This window comes from Meleagris gallopavo, chromosome 2 (genome assembly GCF_905368555.1).
Source record: "Meleagris gallopavo chromosome 2, MGAL_WU_HG_1.1, whole genome shotgun sequence".
NCBI classification, from domain to species: Eukaryota; Metazoa; Chordata; class Aves; order Galliformes; family Phasianidae; genus Meleagris; species Meleagris gallopavo.
This window is the reverse complement of record NC_139405.1, coordinates 37,231,319-37,250,645: the sequence shown is the minus strand read 5'-3', so window position 1 is coordinate 37,250,645 and position 19,327 is coordinate 37,231,319. Positions and strand designations below refer to the sequence as shown.

General features: G+C 35.9%; 1 protein-coding gene across 7 annotated transcripts in view; it reads right to left on the bottom strand.

Annotated features, from left to right (window-relative positions):
* The window catches only part of LOC100550123 (guanine nucleotide-binding protein G(I)/G(S)/G(O) subunit gamma-4), a 98,139-nt gene that overhangs the window by 48,402 nt on the left and 30,410 nt on the right, over positions 1 to 19,327 (bottom strand). For 6 of the 7 annotated variants that reach the window (XM_085219689.1, XM_085219687.1, XM_085219696.1 and 3 more), the window contains 14 exons: positions 17,791 to 18,808; positions 16,032 to 16,193; positions 15,242 to 15,395; positions 13,854 to 14,080; positions 12,407 to 12,473; positions 11,490 to 11,599; positions 10,053 to 10,467; positions 8,762 to 8,906; positions 7,860 to 8,033; positions 6,022 to 6,182; positions 4,450 to 4,640; positions 2,753 to 2,998; positions 1,557 to 1,730; positions 437 to 586 (listed from right to left, as the gene is read on the bottom strand). In XM_085219689.1, the coding sequence (XP_085075815.1) occupies positions 437 to 586; positions 1,557 to 1,730; positions 2,753 to 2,998; positions 4,450 to 4,640; positions 6,022 to 6,182; positions 7,860 to 8,033; positions 8,762 to 8,906; positions 10,053 to 10,467; positions 11,490 to 11,599; positions 12,407 to 12,473; positions 13,854 to 14,080; positions 15,242 to 15,395; positions 16,032 to 16,193; positions 17,791 to 18,808 (3,394 nt within the window). The remainder of the gene's footprint in view (positions 1 to 436; positions 587 to 1,556; positions 1,731 to 2,752; positions 2,999 to 4,449; positions 4,641 to 6,021; positions 6,183 to 7,859; positions 8,034 to 8,761; positions 8,907 to 10,052; positions 10,468 to 11,489; positions 11,600 to 12,406; positions 12,474 to 13,853; positions 14,081 to 15,241; positions 15,396 to 16,031; positions 16,194 to 17,790; positions 18,809 to 19,327) is intronic. The other variant, XM_085219691.1, reaches the window with a different exon arrangement.

Genomic DNA, 19,327 nt, shown 5'->3' with positions numbered 1-19,327 from the left:
TCAAGTCCAAACTAGAAACCAAAGTTATGCTCATTGCAAGGGAATATATCTTATCAATTAAAGCTACAAAAGATTACATTTTATCTAAACCATGTACCATATACTCTTCGTTTTGTTAACACCAGATGGTTAATTTCAGATTGATTTTTCCTCTTACAAAATTGCCAGAGTTGATTAAAAAAAGTTCTGTTCAACCAACAAATCATTTGCACATATTACATTTATAGAATTTAATGCACTACAGCAACCTTCAAAACTGATAGTGGGAGCTTGACACTGCTACCAGCTATTCAAAATAAAACAAGAACCATTTATTTATAGAAGTCTGTAATTATTCAGATTTTCTAACTGAAGAAAAGCATTTGACTTTTAAGCATTTTTTTAATTGACTTTCAGATTTAAAAAAAAAAATAGTCTTACAACAGAAAATAATTACCTTTGCTTTAGACCAAATCTTCCAGTCAAGTAGTAGCTTTTCTAACAATTGAACATCTTGGATAACTGCTGTAGAATCTGTGTCAAGCACAAATTGCCCATTCTCATTTATGTAGAGAATCTCACCACTGCAGCATCCTTCAAGAAGAGTCTTAAAGAGGGGGTGGACATATGGAATATTTTAAATACGAAACAGATCAGTTGTCCTATCAGCTTTATAAAAAATATGTATGAAGACATTGATCTCTTGACAGGAAAGGCACATTTCTACTTACTGGTCAGCTCAGAAAATAATTTGAGTTTATTTTAACTCCACTGCAGGGATTGTAGAGGCTCAAATCTTATATCAGCAGTACATACATTTTCAAGAATTAGGTGGTTTGAGCACCAAGATAGGCACTCAACTATTAGACAACCTGAAAGCCTTAAACCTAGCCTTTTCCTGTGAAACTTTGTGACTTGAGAATTACATTCACCAAAACTTTAAAATTACAGAAAGCTCGGTCTTTTTTTATTCAAATAAGGGATTCTGCAACAGTTTTGTCTACCATAAGAAGAGTTTGATTGACTGTTTTCCATATATATTTACACACAGCACAAAATATCGCTACTATGTTTTTTCACAATCAACAAACAAAGACTTCCTAGTAAACTTTCACAAGAGTTATTGCCAAGATGCATCAGATAATCAGTGGTTTATTTAATTATTTTCAAGATGTACTAGCAAAGGCCTTGCTGTTTATCCATCTTGCAATAAGAACACACAAAAAGATCAGGGTTCATTCATTACATACAAGTTTTTCTAGCTGGCAACTTAGGCTAGAAAAACAAAAACAGAACCCAATCTTTCATTGCTTGCAAATGCTTAGGAGTTTAAGTTTACTCTAAGGTCTTTGTTCTCAAAGAAAAGTTTACTTCGCCCCAGTCCCTCCTTGAAATAAGGATCTATTGACACTTTTCACATCTCTCCCACAGAAGTTTCTAGCTCAAGGTACAACATTTAGACACAACTGGTTCCAAATCACTGTTCTGTCTTCGAAGAGTGTTTGCAAACATACAATTAACAATCAGGTTTCTAAATTTGTGCTAACATTCAACACAGCATCAAGTTTAAAGAGTACCTTGAGCATGCGAAATCCAACAATGCACTTTGGTTTAATCAACACTCGGTGAATCATGGAATAACCATTACAATTTTTCATTTCCTGTATTCTCTGTTGATTGTATTTGGTTAAAGACAGTATAAGCTGCAGTGCTAGAGCCTGAGTGTCTTCACAGCTGCTGATCTCTACAACCTGAAGAAAAGGTAAGTTTAATGAAGGAGTTCATATGAGAAACATTTAGACAAAATAAGTGCATAACTGATAACTTCCAGATTAAGCTACTTTAAGATTTTTCAGATCACATACATAAGCAGCAAATGAAAGTTATGGTACTACATTCAGATTTTGATATCCACACTGTGATAGTGATCATCTACTAAGGAAATAAGGAGTTATTACAAGAATTCCTTTGTAAGAAAAAGATTATTCTAAATAAAATTTAAGTAGAAGATGTCAATTCTTGTTATAAAGTGAAGTTATGAAGAAGTTTCTTAAATCTTTAAGGAAAGTTTTATCTCAAAGTTCCTGGAGATGGAGTACTTCCATACAGACACATCAAACAATTATGTTTTATTTAGTCCATGAAAACAATTTAACAAATGAAGACAATGGACCATTCTTCCCTGTTCTATTCTTACAATTCTTCAAGCCCAAGAAGGAGCGAATATATGTATGTATATATTCTTTAACGGGAAATTCAGGACAAAATCTCACATGCATGGAATTCCAAGTCCTCTTCAGAACCTCTTGCTGTGCTGTGTACCAGCACAATTTCTTAGATAGGATAAACCTTTGAACATGGCTCAACAGTCTCTTTTCAGAACAGCTCTCACTGCTAGATAAACCTCAAGCTCTGCACACTCTGTAATTTTACATTTATTCATATTTGCATTTTGAATATCCTGTACTTAAAGTGCTATTAGGACCAGCTTACAATTCTCCAAAAAAATTATTTTGACATTCAGAAGCTCCAGTGCACCTGTTACATGCTATCTGTATTACAAAAGCATTACGCAGTTCAACAATAACTGTAAAAACCCTTATGGTACACTCTTCTGCCACAGATCCCTTCCACGAATTTTCTTTAAAAAAGAATCACATACAGACTTTTAAGTAAGATGCATTTAGCAGCTGGAATACAAGACTTGCTGCCTGAGATAAAAGGACTATTTTATACAAGAAACTACACGTGCACTCTCCGTGTTCTCTCTTACCCTAGCAAAGAGGAAAACAAATGCACCGGTTCCTCCAATTTCATGTAGTATACCCTGAAGATTTTTATATTCAACAGACTGAAGTGCTTTCAGGTGATGAGAATCCAGTACATTGCTCTGAACTTCTTTTGAACTGAAGGGCCTCTGAGAAGGTACAGTCTTCACTTGACCTTTCAATCTAATAACAGGTTCGTATATGGTGTAGTGACTGGGGCAGCACGTGGCATAAACAACAGCAAGGCTTTCCTGAAACAAAAGAAATTCATCAGCCAGAAGTTTATGACATTTGAACTGATAATTTAATAAAAAAAACAAACAGAAGCACACAAAAATGTCATTTAACAAGTAGTAGCAATTTCAGTAGTTCTTTTCTGCTTTACCATTAGCATGCTCTAAGCTCTGTATGGATGCATGGGTACTATAATGCAACAGAATTCCTTAAATTTTTGCAGATCTGTGCAATTGCATTTTATCAACTTCTATTCTGTAAAAAGAATTACATCCAAAGATCCTCCTATCACTGAAGGATAACAACTATTTTCCGTAAAAACAGTTACTAACAAGATTAAAAGAAAATAAATATACACAGGTATAAAGCATTTTTTCCTCTTTATAGAACTGGAAGAACAAGGAAGTCCAAAATAGAAAAATATAGAAAATCTCTAATTCTTGTACTTTTTAATCTGTTCTTCAGTCAGCTTTACTATAAGAAAAAGGATCTCAGTAGAAGGTATGCATGTAAGGCTAAAGAAGTTTCTTTCATGGATGAAAAGACTTAGACCAACACTATAAAAAGTAGCCAACTAATTCTCAGAGAAAACATTAAATGGACCATACCTGGAAGGTCAGAGTACTAATTACAATTAAAAAATTTGCTTGCTGTGCACAAGTTGAGACAAATTCTTCACTTGAACATATATAGCTCTACTCTGGCTACTTGGTGTCATACCAATCACTTCACCAGTTAGTACTGATGTTTACAAGGATTAGGTCCATAAATATCCACTGCTTACAGCTACAGAGCTGCTATATAACAAGATCAGAGAATTCCCTCTAGTGGAAACAATTCATACAGCAGGTGTAACCTGCATGAAGATAAGACTCCAAATGAAAAAGGCTGCACTGAAAAAAATATTTATTCTTTTTCTAATTTAACAATATTTACATCTGCATTTGGCATGGTTGTACCAGCCAAGAAAGATGAGAAAAGCTATGATCTGCCAGATGAAAGACATCTGCTCAGCAAAGCTTTCAGCTCTCAAACACTGAAAAACTGGGATGAAGTCAGTTAAGTCCTCCTACCTTCCCAGTTTTCATACAATAAGTTCAACTAAGCTAAGCTGCTCTTTGACAGCTTTATGACAACAGGGACGAGAGCTGCCCATTCATTCTAGCGCAGATACTTAATTCCAGAGGTGCCTGCTTCTCAGATGGAAGAAATATACGATGTTATAGACTTTGGAACACATATGTAAGAGTTGTCAGAATCCAACCCAGATCAACACAAACTCCACACAAGGCATCTACTTCAAATCACGTTGAAATAAATGGGAAGAACTCTGCAGTGATTTTAATGAGAAGCAGATCTGCTCTTGTATGCATTGAGAAAGTGAAACATTTCAAGAGACAGCAGGAAATGCTTTCTCAGTTTCATCAGTTCTAAGAGACCAGAAACCACTTTTTAAGCAGAAACTTACAATCAAAGGTCCAACATCCACTTCCTTCTTTGCCATGAAGAGCTCCTTAATTTGTTCACACTGTAGAATATCTTTACTTATGTACTTAGAGCATTCAGTCAATGTTTTGCCATATTTGCAAGGCATTACAGACGTGAAGTCTGGTCCACATGTATATAAGTAAAATGCTTCCTCTGGTCCAATCTTTGCACCTAAAATCCAGAAGTGACATTAGCTTCTAATTACACAATAAAGCAAAATTAATAGCTTGACTATTAGACTTCACAAGGAAAATTACCAGCTAGTTTTTACAGCACCTGCTGTAACCTGAAGCAACCAGTAAAGTCCAGCACTAACTACTACAGATCAGTGGCTTCTGCCAAATATCACAGGCCACTGCTAAAGGAAACTGAAACCATATCAGGAAAGTAATGCGTATAAGCTGAATACAACATATCTGAATATTCAATTACACTGCTTGGGTTATTTTCAAACTGAAAAAAAAACTCTCTCCAAGCCTCTTCAACTTTCAAAGCGTATCAAGATTACAGGTGGTACAAACATGCTATTCAACTTTCCATGATATTGTAGAGTGATTCAGAAGGATCCATCAACAATAAATAGCTCACTGCAACTAACAAGAGGAGAAGAAAATAACACTGTAAAAGGAAATCAAATGAATCTCCCATCCCCTTTCCAGACAGCTTATCTTAGGTAACCTTTTCCTGGGAGTGTATCTTCAAACAAAGCATCTCTAACAGTTGCTTAAGATCACAGAATGACACAAGTCTACGATATCTGTATCAAGACAGCTGGATTAGAGTATATCTCCGGAAACATTAATGGTAGTGGCTGTAGTAAAATCAGATCATATAGATTCACCATGTAGAGCTGATACTTGGAACAAGCATCTCACCTACTGCCTGCACAAACATGAAGTGTCCATACACACAGCACACCCATACAACCCAGCAGCCTAGGCCACTGCACATGAGAAAACACCAAAGTTATGATCAGCAGTGTCTCATCCTTTGGGGCTAAACGAACATTTAGAAGACCTGGACAAAAGATTCTGAAGAGGGAGGGGGATTATAAACCTAAGAAAACTCAGTAGTAACTTCAGTAGTTTCAGCAATTAGCACATATAACAAGGAACATTCAGTAGTTTAAATTTTGGTCACTTTTTAATATTCTTTGTGTAATTTGAAATTAGTAGTTCAGAAGCAGGTAAATGAACCCCATTTTCTAGAAGACAAAAACTGAGTGCTTTAAGAAAAAAAACAGCGAATGCTGCCATCTCCATGTCATACACCAACGTATTATTTAAAGAAATATAAGCAAATGGCTGAAGTAACTGGAATTGCCAGCTACAGCACAGAAAAGGCAAGACAACAGTGGCAAAAGTACACATTGAGGAAGTACTCAATACAGAAATGTTTACTTGCTCTCTGATGTATCACACTAGTAAAGAATGTATTGTTTTGACTGTAATCAGTTGGCATGTAAAAAAATCAAGTTACTCCTTTGATCAGGACAGGGGAAAGAAAGAAGAAATGAAGACTTATGCAGGAAAAACAAAGCATACAGAAGTACCATTGAAGAGAAGAAGATTCCCAAGATTCCATCTGCCTGACAATCGAAGCAATTCTTCCTGAGATGATGTAAAGTGGCCAATCATACAAAATGTTTTATTACTGTCAGATGACAAGCTTGATTTCCTTGGTAGAGCATAATCTAAGTTGATTTCACATTTCCTAAAAACACATATAAAGAAAAATGAGTAACAGTAAGTGATCAGATTTGCCTCCTCAAGTATTCAGCTTAGACTTAAAATGGTTTTAATATTTAGCAGATGAAAAGCCATGTTGTTATTGACATTAAATTACTAAAGCCATTTCTAGGTACCTTAAAAAACTCATTTTCATAGTGGTGTATATATTTAAATACTGCACAAGAAGAAAAAGGAATGAAGGTGACAGCCATGTTTGCCTTAAAGCCAGAATTTCCTAAACTGAAAAATTCTTCCTCATTCCCTGTGACTTCAATGAAAAATAAACTGCATATACACTACACAGGCACTTGGGCGATCATCTCTTTGTCTAAAACTCCCCCATTTTTCAAGAATTTTTATTGGTCTTAGAAAAAACACAGCCAAAAATGGGAGTCTCTGACCACATTAATGAACCATACTGAGGACTGAGGTTAGCATATGCTGGAAATTACACCAAGTATTTGCTTTTCCCAAGGAACTCTGTCAGAACTGATGCGCTGTGCAGCCATGGGCAATAAGCCTGCTGCTTTGAGAAAATGCCCAATGAACCTTACAGGCAATTACAAAGGCAGACTAATTGGACTGTAAAGGTCATCAGAAGCTTCCCTAGAAGAATCTAACGCTTAGAAAACAGGTAACTCTCTCTATGCAGAGTGGCCTTATTAACTGCATGTGTGAAGTTAATGAGCATGGTAGTATCTTTTGTTTCCCCCACATCTCCGTGTTTGGACTTCACAGTCTACCAGAACACAGAACTGAACAGGAAGAGGGAAAAAATTAATATTAACCCCTTTAAAAAACAATTCCACTTAAGTTTCAAGAGCAAACTAAATCAAGCTTTCACAATTTCAATCCCTGGTTAATCATATGTAGAATAACATGCAGTAGCTTTAACAACAGCTTTAAGAACAACATTCCTGCAGTTGCTTATCCATGGATCAAACTGTAAAGGAATTACAAGAAAGAAATAGTAAAGAACTCGTGATGCATCTGATTACTTTAAAATGGAATTTTTAACTTCTTATTTTATATCTGGAATACAAAAGGCAGCTTCACTGTCTGGACTTCAAGAAAAAAGTTATCTGATAATTTCATCAATTCTTCTTCTTCTAACCAAGGTGTATTTCACACAGGCCCAGGGCCACTCAACCTAGCATTAGGGACCTCAAGAATTCATTGGCAGTAGTACTTCCTAGTGCCAATTCAGACCTTGCCTGAGGTACATGTTGCATTTCTCCCCTATTTCTCTTGACAAAGACAAGTGACTACATTCTCTTCATCTCCTTTCAATCACATTTCTAGCACTTGAACTACACCTCTTTAACTCAGATTCTTAACTTAACCAGCAAGATTAAACCTATTGCTAACCTCTTGCCACAGCTGGTTTTGGACCTTACTCTCACAGCTTTGTAGTATTTATCTTTTTCATTTATCCATGTCTGATGAAGAATAGTGATGTCAGCATCGGTTTATGGTTTTGACTAAAGATTCTGAAAGTAATCAAGACAACTCTTGAATTAAGGCAAATCCAGGGCAAGATTTCCCTCTTCCATCCCCCAAATTGACTTCACAAACAGAACTTCAGTCTGTACTAAAGTAGTGTAGACATTTTCTTGTCAGAGGACATCTTTTTATGAAGTTTAACTAACATGTAGTTTACCTCTGACCAGAAACCCACAGGGACAGCTCTCCATGGATATTTTTCTTGCTTTCTTGCTTCTGCTTATACTGTATTGCCAAGTGTTGCCACCTGTCCACAAGGAAAATATTCTCTGGAGATTCAGCCTGTGCCAGCAGGCCAGCTTTCATCTCATCGTTTGGGTCCATGCACATACTATGAAAACAGAAAAGTGTGTGTGTTTTTTTTTAAACTCGCTTCTCAGCCCCATATCTTAATTTTATCAGTTACTTTGAGGTGACATTTTTCTTTAAAAAAAAAAAATCAGTAATCTATTCAGAATGGTCAACATAATCCAGGCAAACACATTTTCAACTGAGGTATTTAACTTGCATTAATATTGATATATACATGTAGATTCAAAATGGTATCTGTATTTCACAAGGTCAAAGTAACTGCTTCTTTTATAATAAATTGAATTTCATAAAAAAAAGTGCTCTAAAGAATCTATTTTAAGGATCCATTTCTTATAGGAAATAAAAATGCTAAAGTGTTTTAAAAGATTAAGACAAGGATTGCCATGATAAGTATTAAGAATTTTCACATCTGAGGTGTGAAAACAACTACAAAACCATTTTGCCTGTGTCCATATATTCATTGTGTCACTTCATTAACATCTAAATTGCACAGTCCTTGTGACTGATCTTGTATTTCACTTTGGCCAATTACTTATGTTTGTCTACATGAAACAGCAGACCCATGATGTAACGAGCCTGTAGATTTGTATACAATAAACTTAGCTTGATGCTGGCAGTGTGCAAAATGGCTCTACTATAGACATCAGTTTTTTATTCTACAGCAGCATTCTCTGCAAGCTGTTAGTAGAAGTTAGATTAGGACAATACATATGCTCACAGGACAGTTTTTGGACTAATGTACCATACCGAAATACGAAAGCTCCAGTGTTCATGTCTGCCCAGATCTGCATCATCAATGCTTTGGAACCCAATGAAATTATATGAATACAGCCATCTTCAGCAAGTTTATCTCCTAGGCTTAGGTATTCCATTCCTACAGAGTTGGTTTCTTCTAGAAATACAAGCATATTTATAAAAACAACTACAAATCAATGCCTTTTTTTTTTTTTAATTAAATGAGCTAGAATGTACAATCCTTTCCAGAAACCTAGGTCTCTTGTGTATTGAAACAGACATTAATTAAGCACTTTGTTCTTGTTTGTAATTAAGTAAACACACTAAGCATGCATATTTCATCTAATTCAATATTATATTAATATGTCATATTATATTCCCATGTAGAACTGAAAGTCTCATTGTGCACCCAAAGTCTAGATTTTTTTAAATTTTTATTTATTTATTTAATGAATCAGGCTGCCCTTTAACCCTTTAAGCAAGATTTTACACCCAATATTTTCCGCTTTATGTTATGAAGCAAAAGCATAGGCCTTCTTGCAAAAGCAGCTCAAAAATTTCTAAGATTCAGTCCCCTCTCATTTTTATTTATTTACTTTTTTTAAGTTGTAAAATAGAAGTATTCCAAGTGTTGCAACTGGGAGGCATTTTAAGTACCTCAAGAAATTTCCTGTTTTATAAGTTATAATCCAAGAGATTCTGCTTCAAACAATTTGGGGACCTGGCAACATGCTACAACAGCATAAACAGGTAAATCTTTTTACAGCTACTGAAAGTTAAAGGATTTATACGAAGTTAGTCTCAGGCTCATGATCAACTAGAAGCAACTTTCTTGGTAAGAATTCCAATAATTAAATCTTAAATCAAGAAGTTTTAGTAGCTCTATATTAAAAAGAAATATCACAAAAGCTACTTGCTTAATCAATACATATGAGATCAGTTAAGTCTGACAGTAGTAATTTCCTATGACCTTTCAGCTGCAGCACTGAATATTCTCTTCAACACAACATGAAGCAGCACAAAGACATTCTACTGAAGTTAAAAATTTAATGAGAACACTAAATTCCTAAAAGAACCAGGCACGAACCTGGTTTATGAACAAACTGGAAACATTTTATCTTTAAAAGTATAACTCACAGTACTCAAAGAATGCAGAGAACAATCAGAAAGGCTTACCATTCCTGATCAACATTCATTAAAAGAAAAAAGTGCAACCTTTTTGTATGAGACACATCAATTGGTAATAACTGTAACCAGAACCCTTCAGTGCTACCTAAAATAGGATCAAGAGCTATATTCTCACCTGTGCTATCAAAGCTGTTCTCTCTTGCAGATAAAAGTCTTCTCTTGACTTTCTTCCCCTTCTCTGTTGAGTTTTCCATTTCACGAACACGCTCCAGATGAAACCACAAGGAAACACTGAAACCATCAGACATGTGTGGCCAACAGTTCTGTCCAACTAAAGGCAAGTGAATTGGGGCCACGTGCCAAGAAGAAAGCAGTTGATGACTCAAGTTTTCACCATCTGCCTCTTTCTTACTCTGTGAAAATTTTGCTTTTTTTAATAGTCCGGCAGTTTTGCTGTTGGAAGTGCCAGTGGATTTTTGCGAATAACTACTAAAATTTGTGCCATGTAGCAAAGGGAAGGCAAGGTATTGTAATGGGTTCATGTCCATGTTAGTTTCTATAATCTTCAAAACACCCTTAAGCAGTATCTCCTAGAAGAAATAAACAAGCAAGAATCAAACTGTTCAATACTACGTAGCCAGACGTCATTTCCTAACTAAACAGAACCCCACTCTTCATTTAAGCTCAGGTTCATATTTTCACTACATAGGTGGGCTTTCACATCTAAACTGAGACATTTAAAAGAGCCTTAATTTACTACTTCAACAAGCTAAGTTGAAGTCCAACAGTTTTGGAGATTTAGTGACAGCAGAGATCTTAAAGTTACCACATTTAGGAATCAGCCAAATCATAGTAGATGGTTACTAGGCAGTCTCACCTCTGATTTGTTACGTGCTAGCAGATTCATTTACACCTCAAAAGGCTGCATCTTTTACTTCACTTTGAGGAAGACTAAGAACACCAATACAGGCCATCATCTTGTTACTGCTTAATTATTAACAGAACTGCTTGAGTCCGTAAGCAAAAATGTGTCCAGTTACATAATCAATTACTGCAAGCCACCTTTGAAAAACTGATTTACATACGGTAATTTGGTATTATTACATCCTTTGCAGTAACTTTTAATTTCCTTCACCTTGTTTTTTTTCCTATAGACTCCCACACAAGCGGATACATACTTTAGCAGTATTTCCCACACAAGCAGTAGATTCTAGTGTTAGACAAGCCAACCCGTGACAGTTTTAAAAGTAATTCCTGCAGATAAAGCAGCACCCATTGCTGAAAAAGAAATGCTTTACAACTAAGGAAATTATTTCAAGTTTAACAGTATACAGTATTGTCATTGATAACCATTACATCAGTCTACTCAAGACAAATCTTGCTTTCTTGTGTTGAAGAGTTCCCAGTATGTTCAAGAACACAGGTTTCTAAATCCTTTTCTCCTCTGCTACCTCACTTTCAAAACATGAAAGGGAGTTGTTTCAGCAATTAACTGACCAAGTTCAGAGTTGCTGTTATTCAACATTATTATATCCTTATTTCCCAAAATACTTGAGCACAAAGAGATTCTCTTCATGCTTCTGAATTATATTATTTGTTACTGAAGACATACCGTACAAGGAGTCTTCTCCAAAAATATCCGTAGGAGAAGAGTTAGTTCTTCTGAACATGTCTGTGAGCTCATCAAAGAAACAAGCAGGTCTACCAGCACCATCTGACATGCTAAAAGTAAGAGAGAATATTCTTCAGGAGAATGTGTGAAAGTCTTTAAAAAAAAATTGTATTTGATAATTTAGGAAAAAGAATTAATGTGGAATTTAGAGTTTCACAAAAACATTTAAAATTCAGGAAGTTGCAATGATTACAAAATGAATTATGAGATCCACCTACTTTCTGATAGTATCACCATTCACAATTCACTTGAACAAATCAAGATTGCTACAGCAAGTTTGGCTTCCAGGTTTGTAAAACAGTCTGAACGTTTGGGAACACAGCACCTAGGTTGCAAATAATCCCCCAAAAAGCCACGGTTTAAAGTCCTGGGAGGGTTTACAATGTTGTGCGAGCTACCTTAGGGCACGTATATAATTTGCTTCCACATTTTTTTTATTAGCTAGGTGTTTTCTGAGTAGAAATAAAATCCAGTCAAGATATCACTCAGCCCTCTGTTACAAAGAATCTCAAACAACATATGTTGTTATACTAAATCAATCTAACTGCATCACAACTGCTATTTTTCCTGAATACTGCTTGTTAACATTGTCATCTGAGATTTGATTTCAATTATCGTTTTCAAATCTGTCAGCATGCGTTTAAATAATGTAATCTCCACTGACTAAGAAATAACCCTCTAAAAACAGGGTTATTTATATGTTAGAGATTTGACAGAAGCTGAAGACACAGGTGCATTGATTCATGTCTGCCAATTAATTCGCTTGGTAAATTTTGTGTTTGCATTATGGGCTAAAAAATTGAGGGTGTACATGTTAAATTATAAAAAATGTTTCTTGAATTAAACTTTGAACTCACCATGAAAACTAGATTCTGTTTGTGTCAGTATATTCATAAATCCTCCCAAAATATGTTTAACAGCTCCCTGTTAAAAAAAAAAAATACAGGGAAACAATCAGGAGGATACACTAGCCCAAAGAACTAAAAAGTAATTTATTTCAAACAATTCAACCTACTGTTGATTTAAGTGAAAATAATTCTAGTTATAAAAAACTCCATAATTTGATGTTTGCTAATGAGCATGCTTTCATGTTCTGTACAGTTTAACTGCATCATGAGAAAGGCTTTGAAATACAAATGATTAAAGAAAAAAATCCCTTGCCACTATGCATCCAGCAACTAACAATTGCTGCCTTGTCTTCCCTCCAAAAGAGAGAATTACATAATTTTCAACAGACTATGATAAAACACATTATATGCGGGTTGGTCTCGATGATCTCTAGAGGTCCCTTCCAACCCCTACAATTCTGTGATATTGGTATATAATGATGGAACAGTGAAAGAGTTTAACTTTTCCCCAACTTTTGGGGCCAAGATTTTAAAATTAACTAAGAAGTCCAAGAAGCTTCCATAAGAGCAACACTCTTCACAAATATCCTCTTAGATAAATATAATTCAAAAATCTAATACATTCAAAGTTTCTAAGCTCATTAGTTCAGTAGATTAATAAGCTTGCTCTAATACACACTTAAAATAAAAATAATTTGAATTCTAAGCCATTTTATGTGCTGAAGTTCACAAAAATAAAATACATGCGTGCAAGAGATTTTAAGCAAGTAATTCACACAAAGAATTGGAATACTAAAGACGACATTTTCCCACTTCAGCCTTTCCTGCTTTTTGTTTCAGCTGTCAAGCACTAGTAACATTGCTTCTTAGTCAGATGACTATACATCCAAACACTTTAAAAGCTCAAGTTACTTTATCATATTTTCTTCTGGAGAAGTTTACTAAATTTAGTTACTTAAAAGCAAAAAAACCCACAAAAAACAAAACAAAAAACACCCCCCACAAACTAGCTCTTAGAAATCCCAAGTGACCCCTGTGTGGTTAACTGAATTGTAATATAAACTTACGAGGAATGAATGAAATATTTTGCAGGTGCAGCATTGAAAGTTTCAAAAAACCATGTTAATACATACATGAATATGTACATACATATTCTAAATATTAGAACACCTGACGGTTTCTAAATCTGCACTGACAGCTTTCGTGGTTCAATAGCTTTGATGAAATAAAACTATAGGTCAACTGCCTTTCAATACATTAGTTAAGTTTCTCATAACTTTTTAATTCAATGCAATTTTACCAACAATATCAATCCTTTACATTATTTCAGGTCTTACCAAACACCATAACGAGTACTTCAGAGTTTAGGCTATTTTTTTTTTTAAATACTATTACTACAAAACTGAAGAGACTAAGCAACTGCTGAAGTGCCGTATTTGTTCAATAACATTTTTACCTGTTCTATAAGTACAGTGGCATTTCTCTCCTTCTGGTTGATGATTTTCAGGCAGCTCTGGAATACATGAGCAAGCACATCTAAACTTGCATTACCAGCTGACAGCAAATTTAATTCTAACATGCAGATTTCAGGATATATTAATTCTCCTTGATTGATGTTTTCAGTTAGGTCATAAAGATAACCTGAAGGTCTGGCACATTCTGGTTCTGCCTTTGTGTCCGCTCCTGAAAGAGAACATTTGTCTTATTCAAACGTACTCAGATGAATACAGTTTGCATTACTTAAGTAGCATATCCGAGGTCATAGTTTCTCCAATCTTCTCAAACAATCAAAAATAGTCACTAGCGTATCAGCAGTTTTCAGAAGTTCGTAACACCTTCTATTCTGCTTCATGTTCCCATATTTTCCTGCCAACACAAGGGCAGGGATGCAGTTTCCCCCATTACATGTTCTTGAACTACATGCTGTTATTTCCTGGGAACTGGACACACAGCAATGATAAATGTGCAATTCAAATATGAAACTTTGTAACAGAACTTCATCTTCTATACAGAACTCTGACCCTGCCAAGGAACAATGAATTTAAGTTATCTTTATCTTTAAAGGCAGGGGGAAGCAATAGTTTAGTCATTTAACTCACAAAATGCTTGTCAGCACACGTAATGTCTTCATTAAAAAGAAAACCCAAGCATTTAAGTTCTACCGGTTACACACCCACCTCTTCAGGACGTCATATAAAACTAAAATGATGTGATAGAGACAGACATGTTACCTGCAAGTGTTTCATGGAAACAGTTTCAAGTTGAATTTATAATTCAGAAACTTCTAAAACATGCATTTGTATCAATTCTGATTCACTACGGGAAGTCTAGTCATACAGATAAACAGCAGTAGTGGAATGTAAGTTCACAGCACAAAGGCAAGAATTAAAATAAATCTATGTTCAAAATCACATCAAAAGAGTAAAACACATCCATATCAGTTGTTGAATATCAATAGATACAACCAGACTATACAACTTCGACCAATTTTTTTTAGTACAACATAAAATTTTGAGCATTGACTTACAGACAAGCTACTGATAAGTATCTCTGGAGATAATCGCTTCTAGATCACAATAATAAATGTCAAAAGACAATCCAACAATTTCAGAGCAAGAATCACATAAACTAGCATAACCAATACAGAACAGTTCCTGTAACACTCAGCATAAGAATAGTCAGCTTCACTTCTGGGGGAATCCAATTACACTTGCAGTGAAAAATCTAACCTATCTGCATCTGTAAAATGTCTCTGATCATCATCCTGTTTTTGTACGTCTTAAAATGACAACTAAGCTTGGCCACGTCAAAAACTGCTTTGCATATTCCGAAATTCACATTTACCTCCATCCTTCGTTTCACTGTCAGGGTTACTTTCGCTGTCTGCTTCATATCCTTCTTCTTCAGCAAAAAGTTTAAGGCTACAGCACTGTGACTCGTCAGCTTCCTCAGGTATATCTCCAGGCTGTGTCATTGACTCCTTTTCAATGTACTGGGTCTGTAAAACGCAAATTCACCACCTTGGTTCAGAAAAACAAATAGTTTTGAACTTCCAGAACCTTTTTCCATGCCCACTGGGGAAAGAAACAAACTCATCACATACTTCCAGGAAACTCGAGACTCTTTTTAAGGATGTTGCACTTCTACATAGAAAATTAACTGTGCAAAAATGGATTTTTGTTACTAACTACCCAAATACAGTTTTGGTGAAACAGGTGATCAACACATTACGAAAAACTGTTTCCAAAAATTACCACTGTAATAATTTTGACATCTGCTTTTATGTCAAGACATATCTGCAGTCTCGAAGGTCTGTGAATATCCACTTTGAGTTCTGCCACTACCTACATAAAACAGAAGAACAAGAACTTCCAACTGCAGGTATTTCCATAAAGCATAATATGGCTTGCTCTTTCTTAGAGTGACTCATTTCAGAGCAGCAAGTAGAGAGCATACGAATATGCGTCATTCACCTTGACACTTGCATATGAGAATCAGAGAATTCATTTTCAACAGCTGTAAGATTTAAATCTGCTGGATTCTTATTTAGTTTAAAAAAAAAAAAACAGATCTGAACAAAACCTTGATCTAGCAAACCTCACAGAATTAGATTTGTTTAGTCAGTGTTTCATACCTTCTCTATTTTCTCTTCAGAATGATCCAGGTCAGTAGAAAAAGTGCCCAATGCAACACGTAGCAGTGAATCAAACAGAGGCTTCGCCAAGTCAGTTTCTAGCAGTTTTGACTGAGCAAGTTGTTCTCGTATTTGTAGTAAGATATCATCCACACAAATATTCTAGAGTTTGTAAGATAAACATTTTGATTTATTATTGTTTTGGCTAGAATAGACCAGTACTTCAATTTAACAACTGCCTCTTCCACTTATACTAATCAGTCTTCCCAGCTAGAACTATCAGACTTCACTGAGTCTCCTACAACAACAGACTTAGTTTGCCATGACAAGCATTTTGTGGCTTAAACAATCTGCACGCTGAAAAAAATCTAAGCAACTTACCATTACTCTAAAATTATATGTGAAAGCACTCTTTCAAAACAAACCAACAACAACAAACATGCTTCTGAAACAGTTGGAAGTAGAGTGCATTCAGACCACACCATGTTACTCAAGAGGTTAAAAGGATAGAGGGTGATAAGTCCAACTTCACAAAAATAGCAAGTGGCTCTAAATTGCAGTTCTCATATATACTATGACAGCAGGAGATAGGTAAGGTGCTAAAAAAAACCTCAGGATGATAATTAAAATAATAAACCATAGCAAAGGAGTCTTCCATGAATCAATAATTTTGATGGAATCCTGAATTAGTTCACCTCTAAAGCTTAGATAATAGTTTTTTTCAGGTGCTCCTTAAATATTGCTGTCGTTTAACACCCCTCTCTCCTCAAGCACCATCCTCTGCTCACCATTTTCACACTGTTTTACTTAACATGCAAGTCACTGTGTACAACTTGTATCTTGCCTACACGACTCTTAGACTCTCTTAGCTCTGCCTCACATTCTCCAGTGAGCATCTTTGCAGAAGTGTCTACCACCATTCAACACTCATCAGTTCAAACACAGAGCACATGACTGGACAAAGAAACTACACAGGAAAAAAAGGTACTCAACTAGAAAAAAAAGCAGTCATGCCCAGCCTGAAATAAATAGTAGTCAGCATCCACCACTGCATTTGTAGGCAGAGGAAAACGCCCTCCCACAAGTCAGGACTATTTTAGGTCAAAGAGAAAAAAAAAAAAATCTTTATCTGTTAGGATCATAGTCCTAGCACAGTTCTTGGACTGAAGATACATTAACCCAAGACACGTTAAATCAGAAAAGAGCATATGATGTTTTTGCCTTATCCATATCAACCATGCTAGCTCAAGTGGTAACAGAGAGATGAATAAATTGGAAGCAATAAAAAAACCAAACAGGGTAAACATCTCATTCAAGCTGGATTACTCTGCCATTCCACAAGGTTCCTCCAGCCACTGAGAAGCAGAGAGTCGGCATGAACAGGGATCCAGTCCAAAAGGATGCAAGAAATGTCTTAGAAGACAAACAAGGTATTACAGGATCCTAACCAGTACAGGCAATGAGCAGGCACGTGGAAAGTTGCCTCCTCAGAAAAAGCAACTGCAGTCTGTCCATCTGCCTACTCCTATTCCTTCATGCCTGCTGACCACTACCACCATCATCTAGATATATTGCTTTCTGTCATGTGTAAGGCATGCAGTTAAATATGCACCATAACAACAAACTTTCTTTAAACTCCAAAAAAAAAAAAAACCAAACACCAACAACAACAATAAAACCCCTTCAGATGGGTGACTGTTAAGATAATGTTGTACGTAACAAATACAATTAAAGTAAGCTAAGGGAAGTTGTGCATTACCTGATGAAACATCTCTACTTCCATCTTCTGCTGTGTGGTGCTTGCACTGTGTAGACATATCATCAGCAAAGCTTCTAGAAGTCTGATGCCCTGAAGTGCCCATTCAGTTTCTTCTCTTACAGAAGGCTTACTCTTTTCCAAATTTGCAACTGAAGCATGTTCCCTACTTGCAGAACTGTCGCAGGAGACACATTCAGACACCAGCTGTTCTGCAACAGCAAGACTGTCAGAACTACTGAGCTCTGATTGTGCGACTTCTCTGCTTTCAGGGAAATGAACAGAGGCATCTTTGAGATGTTCAGCACGAGCACTTCCATGTGAACTTTTGCTTTCACTCAATGTTCTCTCCCTTTTTTCTTGTTCTTTCTCCTTATTTTCCACAAGCTTCTGAATTATGAGAATTAGCAGTCTATGGCATGCTTCAAAACCTCCAAGTCTATGGAACTGTCTCTGGAAAACTGAACTATACAAATAGATGCAACGACACATGGACCAAATATCAGCAGCTCTGTGAATATGTTCCAGAGAGGGCAAAGTAAGGCTTTCCACTGACAGACATGGTAATTTATGGCCTAATGGCTCACTAGCTGTACTATCATATCCTGATGTATCTTCAGAGTCATTAGCTGAATCCAGATCACCGTCTGCTTCTTTACTTACACACAAAAATGCAACGCAGAGAAACAGGTTTATTGTGTTAACATGAACGTCTTGACTCTCAAACTTTTTCTTTTTTGGGTAAGCCTCTTTAAGGCCTGCATAAAACTTGCTCAGGCTTTGAGGAATTTCTGAAGCAGTGTGCTGGCTACAAAGAGAAGCAGGCAAATCAGATGCAGACTCCTTGTGCTCATCGTTGAAGTCTTCTAGCTCTGGCACTGCTTGATCTTTCTGCTGCTCACCAAGGCAGAGTATCAAAGTCTCTAACACTTTCAAAGAATAGCTTCTTAAAGTATCTAGGTAGTTTAACTCAGTCATTTGATTCACTCCATTACAACTCAGAAATAAGTCTCTAATCACCCTGTAAGAGAAAGCATACAGAGTTTCCTTACAAATCAACAATGAATTCATTATCTCGTAAGATTTTCTGAGACATGCATAAAATGTGACATCTAAAAATAATCCTGTTCCACACACCCGAGTGACACCAAGACCAAATCATGTTTACATTAAGTGAACATATCATGAAATGCAAGCATTGCACTTCGTGTATGTAAGGTGGGCTAGAGAGGGGCTCATCTGCAATACTTCAGAATCTCTAAGCATCATCCATCTAGAAGAAAATTTAACTTTTAGTTAAGCTATGATGTAGGGAATCAACTTATCAACATCAACACAAACTTATGTAGGGTTGACCTTGGTTAATCACTAATACAGACCACAACAAGGTTTATGATGTTCAAAGCATTAAAGTGTTCAGCTCTATAACATCTGCTCTGCAACAGTACTTCCAGGCAACTTTTTATTAACACTTGGAGCTAGTCAGACTTCAAGTCTATGACTAGGTTGGAAATAGACTGCTTCTCAAATAAACATGAAG